General features: G+C 34.6%; 5 protein-coding genes across 10 annotated transcripts in view; 2 read left to right on the forward strand and 3 right to left on the reverse strand.

Annotated features, from left to right (window-relative positions):
- The first annotated feature begins 384 nt into the window (after nucleotides 1-384).
- Ge-1 (Enhancer of mRNA-decapping protein 4 homolog Ge-1) lies at nucleotides 385-5243 on the forward strand. Of its 2 annotated transcripts, none has more exons than XM_078192155.1 (9): nucleotides 385-599; nucleotides 689-764; nucleotides 1036-1241; nucleotides 1312-1682; nucleotides 1762-2030; nucleotides 2169-3766; nucleotides 3895-4102; nucleotides 4225-4512; nucleotides 4591-5243. In XM_078192155.1, exons 2-9 carry the CDS (start codon nucleotides 712-714, stop codon nucleotides 4769-4771), a joined length of 3174 nt encoding a protein of 1057 aa, XP_078048281.1. In that variant the 5' UTR covers nucleotides 385-599; nucleotides 689-711; the 3' UTR covers nucleotides 4772-5243. The 2 variants fall into 2 exon arrangements, with proteins under 2 accessions (XP_078048281.1, XP_078048280.1); XM_078192154.1 differs by having other exon boundaries at nucleotides 386-599; nucleotides 2169-3778.
- LOC144475839 (rRNA-processing protein UTP23 homolog) lies at nucleotides 5213-6635 on the reverse strand. Of its 4 annotated transcripts, none has more exons than XM_078192157.1 (4): nucleotides 6513-6635; nucleotides 6112-6249; nucleotides 5805-6037; nucleotides 5213-5715 (listed from the first exon to the last, which is right to left on the reverse strand). In XM_078192157.1, exons 2-4 carry the CDS (start codon nucleotides 6229-6231, stop codon nucleotides 5277-5279), a joined length of 792 nt encoding a protein of 263 aa, XP_078048283.1. In that variant the 5' UTR covers nucleotides 6232-6249; nucleotides 6513-6635; the 3' UTR covers nucleotides 5213-5276. The 4 variants fall into 4 exon arrangements, with proteins under 4 accessions (XP_078048283.1, XP_078048285.1, XP_078048282.1 ...); XM_078192159.1 differs by having other exon boundaries at nucleotides 6586-6626; XM_078192156.1 differs by having other exon boundaries at nucleotides 6112-6296; nucleotides 6513-6620.
- Smd2 (small ribonucleoprotein particle protein SmD2) lies at nucleotides 6613-7664 on the forward strand. The gene is made up of 3 exons (XM_078192161.1): nucleotides 6613-6750; nucleotides 7152-7407; nucleotides 7489-7664. Coding segments are annotated over exons 1-3 (363 nt in total). The 5' UTR covers nucleotides 6613-6748; the 3' UTR covers nucleotides 7594-7664.
- An 84-nt stretch (nucleotides 7665-7748) lies between these two features.
- LOC144475840 (proteasome subunit alpha type-6) lies at nucleotides 7749-9063 on the reverse strand. The gene is made up of 5 exons (XM_078192160.1): nucleotides 8941-9063; nucleotides 8671-8765; nucleotides 8497-8578; nucleotides 8008-8437; nucleotides 7749-7853 (listed from the first exon to the last, which is right to left on the reverse strand). Exons 1-5 carry the CDS (start codon nucleotides 9014-9016, stop codon nucleotides 7796-7798), a joined length of 741 nt encoding a protein of 246 aa, XP_078048286.1. The 5' UTR covers nucleotides 9017-9063; the 3' UTR covers nucleotides 7749-7795.
- Nucleotides 9064-11803: 2740 nt separating this feature from the next.
- The window catches only part of LOC144475826 (putative G-protein coupled receptor No18), a 30239-nt gene continuing 22683 nt past the window's right edge, over nucleotides 11804-19359 (reverse strand). For both annotated transcript variants that reach the window (XM_078192133.1, XM_078192134.1), the window contains exons 5-7: nucleotides 17304-17637; nucleotides 13794-14094; nucleotides 11804-12319 (exon numbers count right to left, since the gene is read on the reverse strand). In XM_078192133.1, the coding sequence (XP_078048259.1) occupies nucleotides 12144-12319; nucleotides 13794-14094; nucleotides 17304-17637 (811 nt within the window). In that variant the 3' untranslated portion in view covers nucleotides 11804-12143. The remainder of the gene's footprint in view (nucleotides 12320-13793; nucleotides 14095-17303; nucleotides 17638-19359) is intronic.

Raw genomic sequence — 19359 nt, forward strand, 5'->3', positions numbered from 1 at the left:
TGATGGCGCGCCAACTGAATGGATTTGCGAAAGGAGTAAGACCGCAAGCATGGCAAAGTGAGACAAGCTACATCCTTCGTCGACTATCTTACTCCACAGGTAATTGTGTTGATTTCGCGCACTCTTGCTTACTCGCTGTTTTCTTTATTTTTCTTTTAGTGTAGCGGTATCATTTCCTCACCAGTAAATCGCTAAGTAATCGAAGCAAAGAAAATTTCTATATTGACCCTCGCTAACGAATCGAATTGCGGCCTGGAGGTGTGCAGTAGTAGGACCCATTAATGTATTTTATGATATCAGTTGATGATTAAAGCATGGTTCACAAGAAGCACCACACAGCGTGAAACGTGACGTAGACAAGGTATTCTTGTCTGTGACCATATAAAATACCGTGGATACACTTCCGGTCTGTTTTTCTGACAAGTGGCTGATGGCCGACTAACATTTTAGGCATCTTTTGACAATTTTACTGAACTATGGTTCATGAGATTTGTTATACAGCCCCATAGATGAAACGGTAATACTCGCGTCGTTCATTTCATCAGACGGCGAATCGTCAGACACGATTTCCTAATCCCGGCAAGTTTTGCAGAGGAAAGGTGAGATGAGACCGGCAAAATATGTATATCGTTATCAGGCGTGCCACCGGTTAGATTTCGTATCGTCCATTAACATTGCCACTTTTCAGGACACGCGATATCATTCGGCAAAATGATCAAAACAGGCGAAGATAACCTACGGCATCTTCACTGTAATCAAACAGTGTAAGTACTTAATAAACCATTGATATGATCCTGTCTTTCATTTCTATTGATAATTTTCTGTATTTTTCTATATAATTTTTTAGTTTCGTATTACACATTTGAATGTTTTCTCTCATTTATATTTGAAGTACACTACACTCAGAATAAAAAAATAATATGGCTACTGTGCATCATCTTATCTATATTCTACAAGTGTCATTTGTTAACTCGTTTATTTATCAATATTTCGTTGATACTATGTTCAGTAATTTACGATTATATTTATGTGTAGAGAATTCAGTGGACAAGAAGACCAACATTCGGTAGAATTATATGGTAATGATGTTACTATTGTACCTTTACCTGGAGGTCACAATCATGGTAGTTCAAAGGTGAAGTTAAAAAATATTGTTGACTATTCGTGGGATGTTAGTCTTTATTCGAATCAGCTATTGGCTGTTCATATGTATGGAAAATATTTAGCATATGGATTAATAGGTAACTCATTTCTAATTGAAAATTTGGAATATATCTTCATTCATAAATCTAATATACTTAAATTGTTTAGTTGGTAATGGAGGAGGTGTAAGAGTTATGTATCCAGAATTGGAACAGAGAGTTTTACTAAGGGGAATGTGTGCACCAATACAAGATCTAGCTTTTGCACATGTATCAAATGCTATTCTAGCATGCGTTGACTATTTAGGAAATCTTTTTATACATAGCATTGAATCAACACCATCTGAATTGTTATGCACTTTATTGTTACGCGTGGATGCAGATTCTAATACTTACCATCGTGTAATATGGTGCCCCTATATTCCTGAAGATGTAATGTCTGATGGAGATGAAGTGTCGAAACTGTTAGTTTTAACTCGTGGTTCAAAAGCAGAGTTGTGGTCAGTTAATACTGTTACATCAAGATTCAAATCCATAGAGGTGAATGTGAACCTTACTTACAGATTATAAAATCCATACAAAAGCGAACAAAGTATGCAACTGTTTGACTGAATGATAGGCAACTGATCCAGCAGCAAAGGAAAATGGAGGCATGGTTGAAATTGATGAACATACTGGTAGAATCATTGAAGCAACTTTCAGTCCAGATGGCACAGCTTTAGCCACGGCTAGTTCTGATGGGGAAGTAAAATTCTTTCAAGTTTATTCGCATGAGACTTCTCATGGCGATCAAGCTCAACCACGTTGTTTGCATCATTGGAGACCACACAATGGACGTCCTATTTCGTGTTTATTCTTCCTAGACGATCACAAAACGTATCATCCTGAGTAAGTGTCTTAAGAAACTGGTAATTATATATGTTTATTAAACAATTTCTCATATCACTAACGTCTGATGCATGGGTAGTAGGAACTTTATCGCAAATACAGTCAAATAACTGTTTATAAAAATCTATTAACTTACAGTGTACAGTTTTGGAGGTTTGCCATAACAGGGTGTGATAACAATACGGAGTTAAAAATTTGGTCTTGTGAACTGTGGACTTGTCTGCAAACTATCAATTTTGCGCCAACTCCTTCCACCGGCAAATTACCTGTTTTAAAAGCCGCTTTAGATCCCAGTGCTGGCTACCTTTTATTATCAGACATATTCAACGAAGTTTTGTATATATTGAGTCTTACAAAAGATAGTGAACAATCGTTAGCATCCGTTAGTACTATATCGGGATTACTTTTACCGTATCCGATACTAAGCTTCGGCATTGTTGATGCTGGTATGCGGAAGATACGACCTACTAGCGAATCATTAGAGGACTTACGGCCTGGTGAAGAGGAGGAGGAACAGCTTGTAATCAAAATGTATCTAGTCCAACCAAAATCATTACAAGAGTGCCAAATTGCTTTCAAGTCTGACTTGACGAGCAATAAACGACTCATGGCCAGACTCAGTCATAATTCATTGGACTACTCCGAGGATCTACCTGAGATGGACACTGTTAATCATAACGGAATTGTAGGAGAGAATTGTGAAGAGGATCGTTCACTATCTGCCACAATGGAGACAACTGCGAATCACAATACTGGATTAAATTTGATGACTCCTGACGCATTCAGTTCACCAGCTAAAAAGGAAAACAGCGAATTAGATTCTCGATCTGGTAGCCCAGAATTGGGCAAGGTCGTGTCTACTAGTCCCTCTCTAGCACAAGCTGTGCAGGCTCTAAATGCGACAGAACCACCATTGGCTACCAGCGAATTAGAGGAACAAACTCCAGCTAGTAGCGGTAGCAGTCCATCCAGAGAAGTCAGAGAAATTTTAGCTCTGACGAAACTAGATGAAGAACCAGAGGTTGAAAACAAGCCGGAAGCTGTCAACGCGACTGATGGAGACTGGTCTAATATTCCTATGGTTTTATTGAAAGATGTAAGCAGGCACGCGATGCAGGAAGTTGAAAATTACTCGGGAGAAGAAGAAAAGAAAAAATTGAAAGACGATGTAAAATCTGCAACACTCAGTACCGCAGATATTAAAAATACGTGGCAAACTGCAAATGAATTAAACACACGCGAGATACTAGATAAACTAGAGACTGTTATGGCATTATTCGATGAACAAGGGCGAGGATTGAAGGAGTTGCGTGCAGAATGCGCTAGATTGAGGCTAGCAATGCCGATCATGGAGCAAGTAGAATTTGCTTTAGCTAGGGCAGCTGATGACCATAATGCTTTAGAGCAGCAAACACTATACAATCAAATGGCACTCGAAACAATGTTAATAGATAAAATTGATACAGCATTACCGCGTATTATTAAAGAGACAGTCGAACCATTAAAGCACCAATTGAGATTAGATGTTGCACGGATAAATGAAATTATAAAAGAGAATTTGACTGAGGTGTTGAGTAGCACTCATGTAAAAGATGGACTCGCGTTAGTGGCGGCGAACGCGGCGAAACCAGCATTGGATGTTGCATTTAAGGAAACTTTTACAAACATTCTTCTGCCTGGCATGGAAAAAGCGTTCCAAGCGATGTTCAAGCAGATCCAAGATGCCTTCGTTAGAGGTACACGAGAATGTAAGAATGAATTTTTAATTCATACATGTTAAATAAATATTCAGTGTGTCTAATATTAATTTTTACGAAGATGGAGTGTATCTGTGTAGATAATTGATATTGAAATATTTTTGCAGATCTTGAAAAGATGGAAGCAATCACAGACAAGCAATATCAACAACGAAACGAACAACAGAGTGAAGCTTTGACAGGATTAGTTCATAAAGAATTGCAAACAGAATTAAATAGAGGATTATCTACTCTACAAGAAGGAACGTTGCGCACTATTCGAGAATCTATTAGAGATAATTTAAATCATCAACTGAACGAGATAACAAACGCACGGTAATCTACGCAGAGCTTTATATCTGTTTTAATCTATAAGAAGTCCAATTGTTAATAGTAAGAATATTTTGTATTCATCGAAATTAGTACTTCATACTGCAATTAATAAATCTGTCTTGCAGTTCTAGAGCAACTACTCCTGCTATACCAGTACCAGCAGTTGCTGATGCTCAATTACGGGTCATGTCCCTTCTCGCGAGAGGACAATTCAATGCTGCTTTTCAACAAGCTTTAAGCGCGAGCGACTTAAGTTTGGTAGTATTAGTTTGTGAAAAAACAGAACCTTCCCGAGTATTTTCTTCGGTAGGACCAGATCCGAGTCCTAGATGTATTTTACAACAACCTGTAATACTTTCACTTGTGCAACAACTATCCGCAGACTTAGGACACCGTACAGAACTCAAGCACAGGTAAAGCTTCTCTTTAAAAACATACGCATTTAATTTTATGAATATTTGAAAACATTTTGAGAGATACTTTATTTGTAGGTGGCTGGAGGAAGCAATATTAAACTTGGATTCTAATGATCCAGTTACACGAGAGCATATGGGTACAGTTCTGATGAATTTACAAAGTCAATTGACTACATTCATTGCAGCTAATCCTAATCACAGTTCCATTCGACGTATGAAAATGCTGACAATGGCTGCTCGTGCGCTCTTGAACTAACATCCTTAATGTCACATTCGTTTCCAATAGATCGTGTTCTTTATCAGATAGAGATGAAACAATTGTGTGATATTCTATGTATTTAAGAGTAACATTTTTATCATTAACATTAAAGTAAGGAGCAACTTCCTTAACGTTTTCAAAATCAAATAATTCTCATTCATCCATCCAATTAGGTCTTCCCAAAACCCATAGTTTTTGTTTCGTATATTATATCCTGTGTAATAGTTTATTTTTTCTATTAAATACGTTTCACCAATATGTGATACGATTCGGTGGTTGAAAGACGAGGAACATTGGCCTTAGCTACGCTATGAGAGTTGCTTCTTAGTTTAACACATCTTTTATATTCGTAAGTAAACTCATCTTTTGTTAGTAATAATATATCATAATACCATTCTGATTATTTTAATTTTATAAATTGAAGAAAGACGATTATATTATGAATAAAAATGAAATTTATTTACGTAAATTCTTATATCTAGTTTGTGTAAATACATAATCTTCAACAATCCGTCTTGATTTTTGTTTTCTGATTTTTTATTTCGTTAAGTAATGCTTCTTTAACATGCGGAGATAACTTAACTTTCTTCTTCTTCTTCACTTCTTTAGATAGCACTCCTGCTTTGTTACTTGAAGCTCCTCCTTGTATCTTTTTCTTTTTCTTTAAGCAGCTAAGCGGATTGGGACCACCTCTCTTCCGCTTCTTCTTCAACATTTGTTCTGTTTTGCTTTCTAAGCCAGCTGCTTTTTTCAAGGTTTTAATGTTTTCTTTTTCCCAAGCACTCATGCCTAGTCCATCACGAACACCTTGAGCATAATCATGACTTGCTTGTGATGGAGCTTCTAAGGTTGGAGCTTTACCGTGTAAATATATTATGGGTACACCTGGAATTTTTCTTAACAATTCTTGAAGCTCTCTGTCCTGTGTTGCTACAATATATCTAAATAGAGTAAAAAATATGCCATTAAAGAAAAATTTATCAGTAATGAATATGATTAGTTACAAATACTGTGTAAAAATGTATAGTACCTAGACGGATTATTTTTCCCAACCATTGATTTCAGACATTTCATTCCAGTTATCGAATTTTTATCATGTCCACATTTATGTACAGGATATTGTTTAACGATTTGCATAGCACCAGTGATGGTTTTAGAAATGGAACAAAGTTTCTCTGTCTCCAAAATTATACATGATGTTGTTAATAATTTAACTTCAGCTTGAAAATATTTTGATAATTGATCTTGTATATTAAATTTATTCTATGTAGGAGCAAAATATAAATTAATATTGTAAACAGTTTTGTAACTTTTTAGTGAAGTGAATTTAAACAAACCTCTAGTGCAGCAAATGCAAATGTACCATCAATAAGAATTTGAAACGGTGCTCTAAATTTGAAATTATTAATAAAAAATCCCAGATTCTTCCTTGCTTTTTTCTGGCGAGACGTTTTCATTTTTTATTATTTCGTAATCTATACAAAATGTGTGAAGAATATATGAAATAGTATGCACTTGAGTTCTAAAAAATTATAGAGAAACGTGAAACACTGTTGAAATATTATTATTGTATTCCGAAGGAAACAATTTTTAATACGAATACATGTATTAATGTGAGGAATTGCAAGTGTATGTACACAATGTTTATTTTTGTATTAGCACTCACAAAAAATCATGTTTTATAAATATATGAAAATATTTTATTAACAATTAGATTTTTGATATCCATTGAAATTACCTTTAAATACCTTTTTAGGACATGCAAATATGTATTGTATACGACCTAAAATAATTTGCAAAACATAACCTACTACATATTAGAGCACGCACAAGCGAAAGAAGTACGTTCACGATACGTTTGCAACAAAGTGTTTTGTGTCAAGCTTTGATAAAATAATCCATATATATTGACTAAAAGAAGCGGTTAATAGAAAGTTTTCGTTGTTCTTTCCATTCAAAGAAAAACAGTACAAAATGTAAGTATTTTGTTAATATTTTCTATCGTAATAATGCACGTTTGTAATGAAAGGAAGATAACCTCCATTGTTTGTTTGGGTTCTAATATTTACTATATAACTATCTTTTTTGTTTTACAAAAATATTTTTAATCGTAAAAACTGCGATTGATTTAATTGATCGACGAAATGAGCTGCTAGTTGCCAATTGTAAACATTAATTATTTGATCATCACACGCTAATTAAAAATCAATCGTTTATTCTAAATTACGTTCTCAAATATTTATTTTGTAACAAAGAGAATTATAATACTCAATAATTAATATTTACAATTAAATAAGTAACGTAATTATAAATTATATTAAATATCGCCTAATTTTATTTCATTACAATTTTTTTTTTTAAATTTCTTTTCCTACAGGTCTTCTTTAACGAAACCAAAATCTGAGATGACTCCAGAGGAGTTGGCAAAACGAGAAGAAGAAGAATTCAACACCGGGCCACTCTCAGTTTTGACTCAATCTGTGAAAAACAACACTCAAGTTTTAATTAATTGTAGAAACAATAAAAAATTATTGGGGAGAGTAAAAGCATTTGATAGGCATTGTAATATGGTTTTGGAAAATGTAAAAGAAATGTGGACTGAACTTCCTCGTACTGGCAAAGGAAAGAAGAAGGTGCAGTAACCAAATATGTAGTTTATTTTGTGTGACTGAAATACCTATATTATCATGAAACTTTGTGATCGTTTTTTACAGGCTAAACCAGTGAACAAAGACAGATTTATTTCCAAAATGTTCCTAAGAGGAGACTCTGTTATTTTAGTTCTACGAAATCCACTGGCAACAGCATCAGGCAAATAATTTTTTATGAATTTTCTAATTTTTCAATTTACTTTAAGGACAATGCACTGGAAATAAAGTTTTTCATGTAAGCCAGGAGTCTGCATAATTTATTTATCTGTCAACAATTATATAATTTCCTAGAATATCTAAAAGTATTGAAGTAAAAAAGTATATTAAGTATGACATGACATTTATTCGTATCGAATTATACATAAAATTATTAATCTTTCTCAGCAATTGCAGTAAGGTGTTTATCAATCTCCTGTTCTGTTAAAGTTCTGAAACAATAAAATATACTAATTATGGTTTGTTTTTGTAAAGAAAACATCTAAAATACGTTCAGAGCGGTGGTCTATTTTTTTTCAAAAATCGGTTGTAATCAAATAATATCTCTATATAATGTAATTAATAATAGACTCCAATGATAATTACCGGAATTTAGGGTTGTCCTTTGATACCACACCTATCTCAATTTCTGTTGGTTTGAAATCAACAGATAAAGCAGTGCATAAACATGTAATAGCTAATTGTATTGTTTCATCATAGTCATAGTCTAGTTTCTTCTTTAATTTTTTCTCAAGATAAGAATTAGCTTCGGTCTGTTTAGCACCAACAGAGATCGCTCTATAGCCACAGAAATATCCAGCGGGATCCGTCTTATAAACACAGGGACCCTTTTCTTTATCATATGAAATAAGCATCATAGAACATCCGTGAGGTCTCATCTCAGCATTTTGCGTGTACACTTGGCTGATGTCAGCAATGCGACGACACAGTGCGTCAACAGGAATTTCATATTCATATTTGTATTTAAAATGTGCTGCCTCATAACGAGCACGTTGCACCTGAGATCTACTATCAGCTAAAATAGAAAGTACACTTTAGTACTTGCAAATATCGTGTTACAGTAATTTTACTCACCTATCATGCCAGTCATAAGACATCCTATATGTTTAGTAAGTTGAAAAATATGTGTCATGCTAGATGCATCAAGCAGTTTATCCTGTAGGTAAAAGTATATATTAAATAGATAACAGAAACGAATTAGAATGGAAGGGAATTTGAGAAATAATAAGTTAGTGAAGGTTATCTTACAGGCACTTTCCTCTGAGTCACAAATACGGCAGTGTCGGCTCCTTTAACAGCAACGGATGTCAAACCACCTTGATTTATTGCTTTAAACGCATATTCTGTAAAATATTTATTTCGTAAATAATTTGTCGGTAAGTTCAAAACTGCAGATCACGCCATGTCATGATTCCGGGTTTAAGAATCGGTTTGTTTCTTAGTGAATAATTGAATGGTGTCGATAAAATAATTCAGGATGAATTACTGACATTTGTAAAATGATTTTGTAGAACTTACCCACTTGATAAAGCCGTCCTTCTGGCGAAAATATCGTAATATGCCTGTCAAAACCTGCACTACTACCGCGCGCCATGATCACAAATACTAAGTTCGATTTCAATGGCTGCGACTTGCGTCTTAAAGTTGGTAGACGTTAGACACCGAAAACGCCAAATCATGTAACATTTGTATTAAGGTAGTTCACATTTATCGACAATCCGCAGAATACATTATTTTCGATATTATATTCGATATTGATAACATTTATTGTTGAAATAAGTTTGAATCGTTTATTACTGTATTTATTGAATATGTTCAAGGCATCGGGGAGATATACATTTGACTTTGTGCGTATTATTACTCGAAATTAACGATTTGGATTTGATAATGTATCTAATAATTCTGTTGCATTTTCTCTATATGTAGTTCAAACTTCCATAATAGCATTTTATTACTAATTACTGTTTTTAAAAATAGACTCTCAACGTGCATAAGAACACTATAACCACGTAGCGGTGAAGTACTCGAACTAAAATCCCCATGAAATCTCAAAATAGCGCCATTTGACACAGGTGAAAAATGTTCACACTGGTAAACAACTCTTATCAATAGTCAGATGTTTAAAAAAAAACAACGACCGTTTGCAATTAAATATAAAAGTTTTGATACTAGAAAACCGTGTTAGATGGCACAATTATCACTTTTTAAAATGAATCGACTGTTGGTAACAAATGCTTACCGATATAAGCGCCTTACCAGTTCGTAGGATGGCGCTATTGTGAGATTTTTTAAACGATTTAATTCAGATAATCCACTGCTAGATGAGTACAGCGATTTCTATATTTTTGGAACATTTAATTTAAAAGGAGACGATTAAACGTCGATATAAGAATTTTAAAAGTGGATGAAATAACCAGAATTATTAGCAACGTTTTGAAAACAAAAGCAACTCTTTCAGTATTTTCTATCTTTGAATTTCTATGCTACACAGAAAACTTTGTATTATTAAATATTTATATTTGCTTTATACTGCGCTATTTTCATCGTGTAATAAGAAAATTCTAATATGAGTTTTATGAACAAAATTATTAAGAATATTTTGAGATTAAGAATACTAAATTTGGCCCAAATAAGAGTCATTTGTACTTGCAACAATATAAAATAATAATATAATAATTATATAATAATTATTCGATGCTCTATATGTTTTCAACACAAGCAGAGTAACAATTTAGTTACACCAAATCAGGTTTATATAGAATACCTCGAAACAATTAAGCTGAATGTGACAAATTTAATGAAAGAAATCCATAGAAATCGTTGATCCATACAAAACAATTTATTATAGCATTTCGTTTTACATATTTCGTAGTGTTTCATAAACATTGTCTCACACTTTACAGCACTATACTAATTTCTTTACAGTATTTTTATTGCGCTCGAAATTCATATACACTCAAGATCTGAATTCAAGAATACACTGTATAAATTTCTATTTATTTGAAAAATTATGTTTCTATTTCGCTCCTTACAATCGACGTTCCGTTATTAGGAATTCTATAATGGATTTCCGTTGAGATCTCTTCAGCTGCTCGTTACTATTTACATCCGCGTAAACTAAATAGGTTATTTTTGTTTTGTTTGTTACAAAGCTGAGAGGAAATCACGTTGGTAATGGCGCAACCGCGTGATTTTTCATTGTGCCGAGCCACAATGATACGACGATACAACGCGCCGGGCGTCGTGTAATTAGTGTGCCCAACAAAAGAGAAAAAAGAACAGAAAAGGTTTTTGGTGGTTTCCGTAGTGAAATATCAGTTCCAGAATGTTATAAAGTCCGTATACTTGCATAATTTCTATATTTACAGACGTAGACGCACGTTCATGCGTTAATAAATATAGGAAGTACAGTGTTTGTAGTGACGAAGGAAGACTATCTCTATAATCTACTATTTTATTCTAGATCCTACAATGCGAGTATGAAATTTTATTTACGCATTCAAGTTCATTCGAATACAAAACATTTGACGAGTTGCGAGCATTCGCATAAATAAATAAATATATATCTATCTAATACTATCTAAATAAATAGGTAAATAAATAAATAAATAGATAAATAAATAAATGAATATATAAATAATTAAATGAAATAAACGAACCTTTATAGCAAAAATAGATCACGTAGAACAATAAAAATTCGCATTATTTATTTTAATTGCCTGTTGAATGGTTCTTGAACTGCGAATGAAATACTTTAAATTTTGGTGAAATCATGTAAATTAATGTTGTCGACATGTCATTCGCACGCTTCAGGAAGTTCACTTAACAGTTCTTGCAATAGAATCGCAATAAGCCTAGGGCATGCAAATTGTTGGGGTTTAGTCCACCGGCAACTGGGTTACTGTGCGGGTTATTATCCGCAATCCGCAAGCGTATTGTTACCCCACCATACATTGTCGGGAAATTGGTACTATTGTTTCAGATACTTTTAAATTGTACTGCATTCTTTGTCCATACTATTCGCGCTGATCAAATGGAGGTTCGAATAACTCTTTATTATCAGACAGGGTGTCTTATTTCTATCGTTCGCTGCAAATATTTCTGTCACTTTCGATGATACAAAAGGAAGATCGGACTTGAACGATTCGAGGATGAAGGTATTATACTTTGGAGACTCTCAGGGTTATAATCATTTTGTTTTGTTTAATATATTCATGTATCTGCGTCTCTTATCTTGTTGTTATAACTTTTGTTCTACCGCGATATAACTAAATTTTACACGTTATATCGAATTCTTGTAACGTGGATAGGAGTGATTCACTGAAAGAGATAAACGTTGGACATAATAAATTTATTCAACCTATTAAACATGTTTCATTTTTTATCGCACGTAGTCGTGTACAGTAAGGGGGAGTCAATTTCGTTGCTGAATGCGGAAATAAGTCCGGTGCTAGGAAAATGCTTGCATTGATAAGTATAGAACAAATTCAGGCTAAATTTTGTTTTCGCTTTTCAAATTTTTTTGACGCGCGAGTGTGTTTAAAAGTTTTTGAGAGCTCCGGGCCGGTTGGTTCGTAACATGTATCACCTCCATGGTCGTTAAACTAATTCGCCGTATCAAGGGCCAAAAGGAAAACTGACCGTTTAAGAGCGAAGGATCATTTGTGCGCGCTAGGCCTTAGATAAATCACAGTGGTCGAGGAGCTTTCGCTTGTTGGTCTTCACGTTCTCGAAGTTTCTTTCTTCCCGTTTGCTGGAACCGCCAATTTTCGATTGCTGCGATCTAAGTTGGTTCTGCTCTTGAAACACTTGCGGCATGTAAGTCGCCAAAATGCTAATCTGAAGTCGGCCGAGTAAAACGCGTAGATGAACGGGTTTATCGCCGAATTGATCCAGCCTGGAATTAACAAACGAAAGTTACAACCATACGACTAGGAAACAAATGAACGTTCGCACTTTATAGTTCTACCTAGACTGCGGATTTCGTGTAGTATTTTCGAAGAGCATGATGTTTAATACTTATAGATAGACTGCGAATTTTATGCATTTATTGATATATTATTATGAATTTATCAAACCAAAGAACAAGAAATACATTCTTCTTTAATTTCTTTTTCGTGCAATTGATGTAGAATTTTTTCATTTTACCTAAAAATTCGTAAACTTATTAACCCCTTGCTGTACCATACTCTTTACAATTGCAACGATTAGAACTTTTTCAATCGTATTGACTTCTTAGATGAAGCAAAGACATCTACTTGAATGACTCGTTAAAGTGCAGCAAGGGATTAATATTAATATGATATATTATCGTAATAATGTATATAATATCAATTATATTTTTAGATCAATTTTTACTGGACATTTTAAACAAACATACTTTACGGCACATACATTTCTCAGCATTTTGAAATAGTAACAAGATAAAGCTTATGTAAGAGAAACATATGGAGATTAGAACAGTATACTTCATTCTATTGCAAATATGCAGAAACTCTTAACAAGGTAAAGAAATTTTTCTACCATGAAATGGTTTATAAATGTTCGTATACACAGTGAATGATCCGCAGTCTGTAAACGTTGAAACAAATTAAAAATAAATAGAATAGAAAAAACACAGTGTTTCCACTCTGAAGAACTTGAAAGCTAGCAAAGGAAGCCTGCACGTGGAGCTTCCACGGAAGTGCTGTACCAGCTTGCATGACAAAGCTTTTAATAAGACAAACAAATTCCTTTTCTACAAATTTATTCATAGGAATTCATATTTGCGAGGATATCCACGGTCGATCAACTTTAAAACGAATCAGAAATGAATAGAATGGTAAACTAGAGTGTTTTTACCCTAAAGAACTGAAAAAAGTATTGGAAGCTCGCGAAGCTTCCGCGAAAGTGCTTAATAATTAAAGTTTGTTCAACAAAATTTATATTCACAGAAAAATTCGCGAGCTAATTATAAACCGAAATAAATTGCAAATAAATAACATACAAAAATAGACGGTTCCCAGTATGAAGAATTAAAGAGAATTAGTCGGTTAAATTTGCTCGTGGAGCTTTCGCGAAACTAGTGAATAATTACAAAGCGCTTAATAAGCTAAAGAAATTAAGTTCTTACGAATTTGTTTAGAAGAATTTATGTTCACGGAAAAATCCGCGGGCTAATTGCGAATCGAAATAAATTGCAAATAAATCGAGTACAAAAGTAGTCGGTTTTCAACGTAATGATGTAAAATGGTAGTCGGTCAAGTCTGATTGCGAAGCTTTCATGAGAACACTACGCGAGCTCGTAGAGTTTGAAAATAAAAGATCTGAATTTTCGGACGGTTCCAGTGTTCTGGATAACGTCGAACGCGTTGGTACGAAATGGTAGATACCTAGCCACGTTAACGCTGCCATAAGTACATCCGGCGGGTTCATGGGTATGAAAGGGGTGGCCAGATAGAGGATGAAAAACGGTAACCAACACGCCACGAATCCACCCACGACCACAGCTAAAGTGCCAGCTGTTTTTGTCTCTTTGACTGTTCTGTTAATGCAACTCTGCTGATGACTACGTACGATCCCGGACTTTTTGCTGGTGGCCGGAGGCTCCGCATCCTCCGATGTCCTGTCACAGCTCACCGCGTTCGCCATGCATTCGGCTCTTCGAATTCTGATACTCTTCGCTCGTTCGATCTGTCAACAGCAACGTCTCGAACGAATTACCGATATTTCGCGGTGCAACAAGCATCTCGTCCGCGGGAAATCCAAGGCTTAGATCAGCGAAGATGGAATTCGACAGACTGATCTCTTCAAACTTTATAAAGCGGTAGATCTATTAACACCACTGAAACTCTATGGGAATTAAATCGACTATAGTGGCGATCACAGTATCATTATATCTTAAATATCGTCGTTGTTCACTCTGCTGCAATTTTGAAAGAAAAAGTGGATGGGTAATCTACCTGAGCTTATTTTAAAGGACAAGACCTCCAGTTTCGTCCTGGCAAGTTGTTTCTTGGAAAAAATTTTAGCTTGCGTGTGCAAAAAGCAATGTAAGTACATCGGTGGTCACAATTAAAGCATAGCTAGATCTTAAATATTGTTAACGTTTATCTAATTTTGCGAATAAAAATCGCAGAACAGTGTATCCAAGTTTATCCTAAAGCAGAAAGCTCTTACTCTCACCGTTCTAAAATGTTTTTTTCAGTAAATATACTACATTACCGCGAGCATAAAGGAAAACTACACCGACAAACAAAATTGAACGTTCAGTAAATCTTTGGTGGAAAACTGTTGACATTTAACCTATCGCCTCCACCGTGGAAAAAACTCTAACCGAGCTCATAGATTTTTCTTTATAAGATACCATTTTAGTAGAAAATTAGTCGGTCATTTTGTTTTTGCAATATTCAAGCTAATTTTTGTACCAGGAAATAAATCGATCATTCTGTTTGAATCCTTTTCTACACTTAAATAAACGTTGCTTTCTTAATTTACATACTTTATAGAGAATTTTTTTATCCGATTACCCGATTTATGAAATTTGTATAATTTCTTTTGAAACTTAATCAAACTGTATCGCACGGGTTTGGCATTTTTAAATCGGGTATATACGAATCATTTGGTCGGCATTAAAAAGTATTAAACACAGACTGGAATCTCTGACATCATTTAATAAAAGCCAAATATGGAGATATTGGATACATCAATTTAAGTGTGCTGTACTGTGCGTTTCTTAATGTGCCTTGGCCGAGTTAGAGACTTACGAAACTTGTAACGCAGTTTCGGATCTGCGGGGTTCGTGTAATTGATAGTGGCATTATCTAACGTCATAATGGAATGCGCGGAAACTGACACTATTAACTTCGGCGGCACAGTTTCCTTTCTACAGTTTTAGAGCTAATTGGGGATCCGCGGTCGTCGTAAATGGTACAGCTGTTAGACTTCCGACTCTCCCCGGACGATGGGGATGCGCCATAACAGTTTTTATGAAAGAAATAGAATGCAAATTTTGGCACTTCACGACGATGCGCTGAATAAAACATTGCAAGAAGGTGATTTACGCTTCCGTGGCGCGTATGAAGGCTACGGAAAACGAAATGAAGAGCTTATTATCTTTTTGTTGCTTATTCAGGATAGCAAAAAAGTTGCTTCTCCCGTTTCGTTGGACCTATTACTTTCGCGGCAACGTGGCACCAAAGAAATGAGTGAATCATATCGTAAACGTTATGAATATCTTAAAATGTAGGAAGAATAATTAATAGTCTATGCGCGTCCAGTGTATTTTATTTATCCCGCTGTTCGGTTAGCGCCCCCGTGGGTAATTCATAACAGAGCGCCTCTTTAATGGAACGAGGAGCATTTGAAGAAACAAGAAGAGACTGAGTTTTGAAATCGAGCTGCGGATATATTATTTCGTTAAAATTATGTGCTAATACCAGTACTTTATTCTTCGGCACTGCGGACAATTTGAGAGACAGTGTCAGATATTTAAATGCGGGCGTGAAACGCGTTAACCAACATTTCGAAAGTACGCTTACGGGTTTCGCTTCATATAATGCAATTTTCTTGAACGCTGCTGTATTAGATTTGTATATATTCGTGTCAATAGATTCAAATTGCCAATCGATTTCTCATTTACGCAGGCTTGTTCGACTTTCCGGAGAAACTGTAATCCGAGCCTGATTCACACTTCAAACGGAGTTAATAAGTTGATTAGGAATCATGTTATTAGTGTCGTCAACTATGGAGTTTCATTCTTCAGCACTCCTATAATAAAGGGGAAGAAACACGAAGGAAGATCGCATTATTTCTATCACTTCTAAAGAAATTATTTCTTACTTCTATCATATATGAACAGACATTTAAAACTAATTGTCTCTCTTCCTTGATAACAAAAATCTCTGTAAAATGAACGTATATAATTAAGTTAACCTAGGATGCGAATATTTTGTGAATTTCTACTTTAAAATTGTTTCAATCATTCCTTTAATCCATCACGGATTTTCCGATATCAAAAACTAACAAATCGAGACTGCGGTCCATTTTTCTTGCAATTTTAACGTCGCCTGTATAAAATTGAAATGTGAAGGTATCCGCTTGGTTAATAGTCTGTGCGTCTAACAATTTATATTTCAGGCTACGGTGGCGTAAATATTTCTTGAAACTTTTATCCTCTTAACTTAAAATCTTAACACAGTCTTCAATTTTGCATAATGAAGCAAGACGCTCATAGTTTTTGTGAAATACTTAAAATTGTTTTGCTGCGTTAGACATTTTTAATCAAATGTACAGAACTGTCACAAAAGTTAACATTTTTAAACGAAATTCTATGTGTTTATGAATCTCTGTGTATTTATGGTATGTGCAAATTATCAAAATATAGCACTAGCTCAGTTATTTCGTAAAGTGAAGAAAGCTGAAAATTATAGAATTATTCCTGAGTTATTCCTCTACAAAAGTATTAGGACACGTACAAAAATTTAAATGAATTTGAGAAATCAATAAGAAATTCTTGTAATTTCTTCAATTTATTTGAAAATTAGGTGCGTGTGTACGACATTTGAAACGTGCTCTCAACGTACGTTTCCAATGAACAAAATATCATAAAGAAGTAAATCAATTGCACAAATGACATAACTTAATATGTATTTTCGACATTATGGTGCAATAAAACTTGCAAACAAATTTTCAGACGTTATCTGAACTAAATGAAAAATTACAGTTTATACTAAACGAACAGGTGTCCTAATACATTTAGAGAAAGATGTACCTTTCTCTATTTTTATACTGTTACGAGAAAAATTTGTAAAAGAATGCTAGAAGTTTTCTAGAGCCTAGGTGACCTAATTCCTTGGTTCGAGCTCTGCACGTCTGTGGTATCCAGCTGACAAGGTCCTTACCAGGATCTTTTTGCGGGGCTGGATGTTCTCGTTGCCGGTGGCTTCCAGGTTTCGATGGCGGCTCGCGATCAGGCAAGAGATTCTCCCGTAAACGTAAAGCATGACCAGCATCGGTAGAAAAAACGATCCCATCGCGGAGAATATCACGTACGAAGAGTCCATATTGTACGAGCATTTTTTAGTGTCGCGGTTTGTCGCACGTGGAAAGCATCCCAGTAGAGGAGGGCTGGTTATTGCGCCGGCTAAGACCCAGACCGCTACAATCATCAGACCAGCCAGTCTTTTACTTCGACGTCGTCGGCTATATGTTAGTGGTTGAGTTATGGCTAGATACCTTGAACGGAAATTGACCTCGTTTAATTTTGTGGCGGGATCAAATCGCCAAGGATCATTAAGGATGGCAACTCATGCAGACGATTGAAAAGTGTCAAACTAATACTATAGGGTGGGCGATTTGTTGGTTTCCTTCTCGTTTCTAAAAAAACGGTGTGTATTTGTCGAAGTTCTTTACTTTATTAGAAAGAGTGAACATACCGATTAATTATGAGGAATAATTTTAATTCACGCATGACTAGCACACTAGTCTATCCTGTCGTGCTAATTTTTTAAATCGTGGCTACGCAAATAGCTCGTATTTCCCATGAGTTATTGAATTGTTATTGAACTATTAATGTAACAACGGTCATTAAACAGTTCCCCATAAAATAAGTCCTATGGTGTCAATTCAGTGAAATTATTTTGTATAATTAATCGGTAGGTTTACTCTTTTCGATAAAGTAATAAACTTTGTAAAAATATTACACGGCTATTCTATAATAATTTTAAAAATCAACCAGCAGATTGTCCATTGTATATGATACGTCTTAAAAATATGTTCACGAAGTTTTAATAGGAAATTCGATGTGCCAGTTTTAGTATTAGGATGCTTCTAATGACCAGATTGCGATCCCAAAAACAGGAACAACTTAGACGTTTCATTATTTCTTTAATAATTTTAATAGGTTGAAAGTAGTATGACGACATTGTTAATTACTTTTAATCTTTCTACCCTTTGTAATCATAGTAATTTTCGTGATAAACGTATAATATTCGTAGTCTACTGATGACTGTATAATCTACGACGGCTAATTCGATTAATGATTAATAAATATAACTCGTCAGTTATTATAAATTGTTATAGATCAGTGATATGCTAGTTATGATAAATTATTATAGATTAATAATAATAAAATTAAAGTTATAATCATTAAAATGGCAATGTTCAGCTCGATTTAGACAGTTGTTCGACAATTTTGTTAGCATGTTTTTAACACCTTATATAGAACTTCTTATTGAACCTAATCGCACAACTTTTAATTGAAATTACTCATCAGGAGTTGAGTAGATAGGTAATGTCTTCGTAATGTTAGGTTTAAAATGGAATGAGCTATTGCCATAACAGTTCAGTCATTAATTTTAGTAGGATCAGATTTTGTTTGAATAAGGTCTGCTTCGTCCTAACTGAACTACAACAACAATAAATTTCGAAAATCCTAGTACATCCATACCTAACTCTTTACTGAGTTATACGTAATTATTATATTTGAACATAATACGGTAATCTTGTATGATTGCCATTGCAGTCTCAATATTGTTGATTACATTGTTTGGCGAAATGCAATGTGAATCATGAAAGTACCGATCTACGAATTATTAGAAAAATTCAATTAAAAAATTGATGACTCGAAAAATATATTTAGTAATGAATAAATTTCAGAAGATGTTATGTATGAGATAAACAACGAATATTTCCACTAAAAATTGAGTACATGGAACTAATAACACGGCTTTCAAAGAAAATTTTTCAGAAGATATTGAAAACAATTTCTCGAACAGTCAACAAGTAAGGCACGGTCGCTAAGTTCAACTACTTCCAGTATTCTTGAACAATTATAGACGCATCAATCTTCGCAGCTGTTTACCGAGCAGATCCACGGCTACAGACTTCCCGTGAAACTTCCTGGTGATCTATGAGAGTAAACAATTTTAATTAATCGAACACTTCCAAACTAGATCA

This window comes from Augochlora pura, chromosome 10 (assembly GCF_028453695.1).
Source record: "Augochlora pura isolate Apur16 chromosome 10, APUR_v2.2.1, whole genome shotgun sequence".
Classification (NCBI taxonomy): domain Eukaryota; kingdom Metazoa; phylum Arthropoda; class Insecta; order Hymenoptera; family Halictidae; genus Augochlora; species Augochlora pura.

Excerpts from the sequence above, each read along its gene's own strand:
- Ge-1 (XM_078192154.1), top strand. The coding sequence starts at position 712 with ATGATCAAAACAGGCGAAGATAACCTACGGCATCTTCACTGTAATCAA. Across the intron at positions 2,031-2,168 it reads CACAAAACGTATCATCCTGA|TGTACAGTTTTGGAGGTTTG; the intron begins GTAAGTGTCTTA and ends ATTAACTTACAG. Across the intron at positions 3,779-3,894 it reads CGTTAGAGGTACACGAGAAT|ATCTTGAAAAGATGGAAGCA; the intron begins GTAAGAATGAAT and ends ATATTTTTGCAG.
- LOC144475839 (XM_078192157.1), bottom strand. The coding sequence starts at position 6,231 with ATGAAAACGTCTCGCCAGAAAAAAGCAAGGAAGAATCTGGGATTTTTT. Across the intron at positions 6,038-6,111 it reads TTGCATTTGCTGCACTAGAG|AATAAATTTAATATACAAGA; the intron begins GTTTGTTTAAAT and ends GCTCCTACATAG. Across the intron at positions 5,716-5,804 it reads GGGAAAAATAATCCGTCTAG|ATATATTGTAGCAACACAGG; the intron begins GTACTATACATT and ends TACTCTATTTAG.
- Smd2 (XM_078192161.1), top strand. Across the intron at positions 7,408-7,488 it reads CTGGCAAAGGAAAGAAGAAG|GCTAAACCAGTGAACAAAGA; the intron begins GTGCAGTAACCA and ends CGTTTTTTACAG.
- LOC144475840 (XM_078192160.1), bottom strand. The coding sequence starts at position 9,016 with ATGGCGCGCGGTAGTAGTGCAGGTTTTGACAGGCATATTACGATATTT. Across the intron at positions 8,766-8,940 it reads AGGACGGCTTTATCAAGTGG|AATATGCGTTTAAAGCAATA; the intron begins GTAAGTTCTACA and ends AATATTTTACAG. Across the intron at positions 7,854-8,007 it reads AAGGACAACCCTAAATTCCG|AACTTTAACAGAACAGGAGA; the intron begins GTAATTATCATT and ends TTATTGTTTCAG.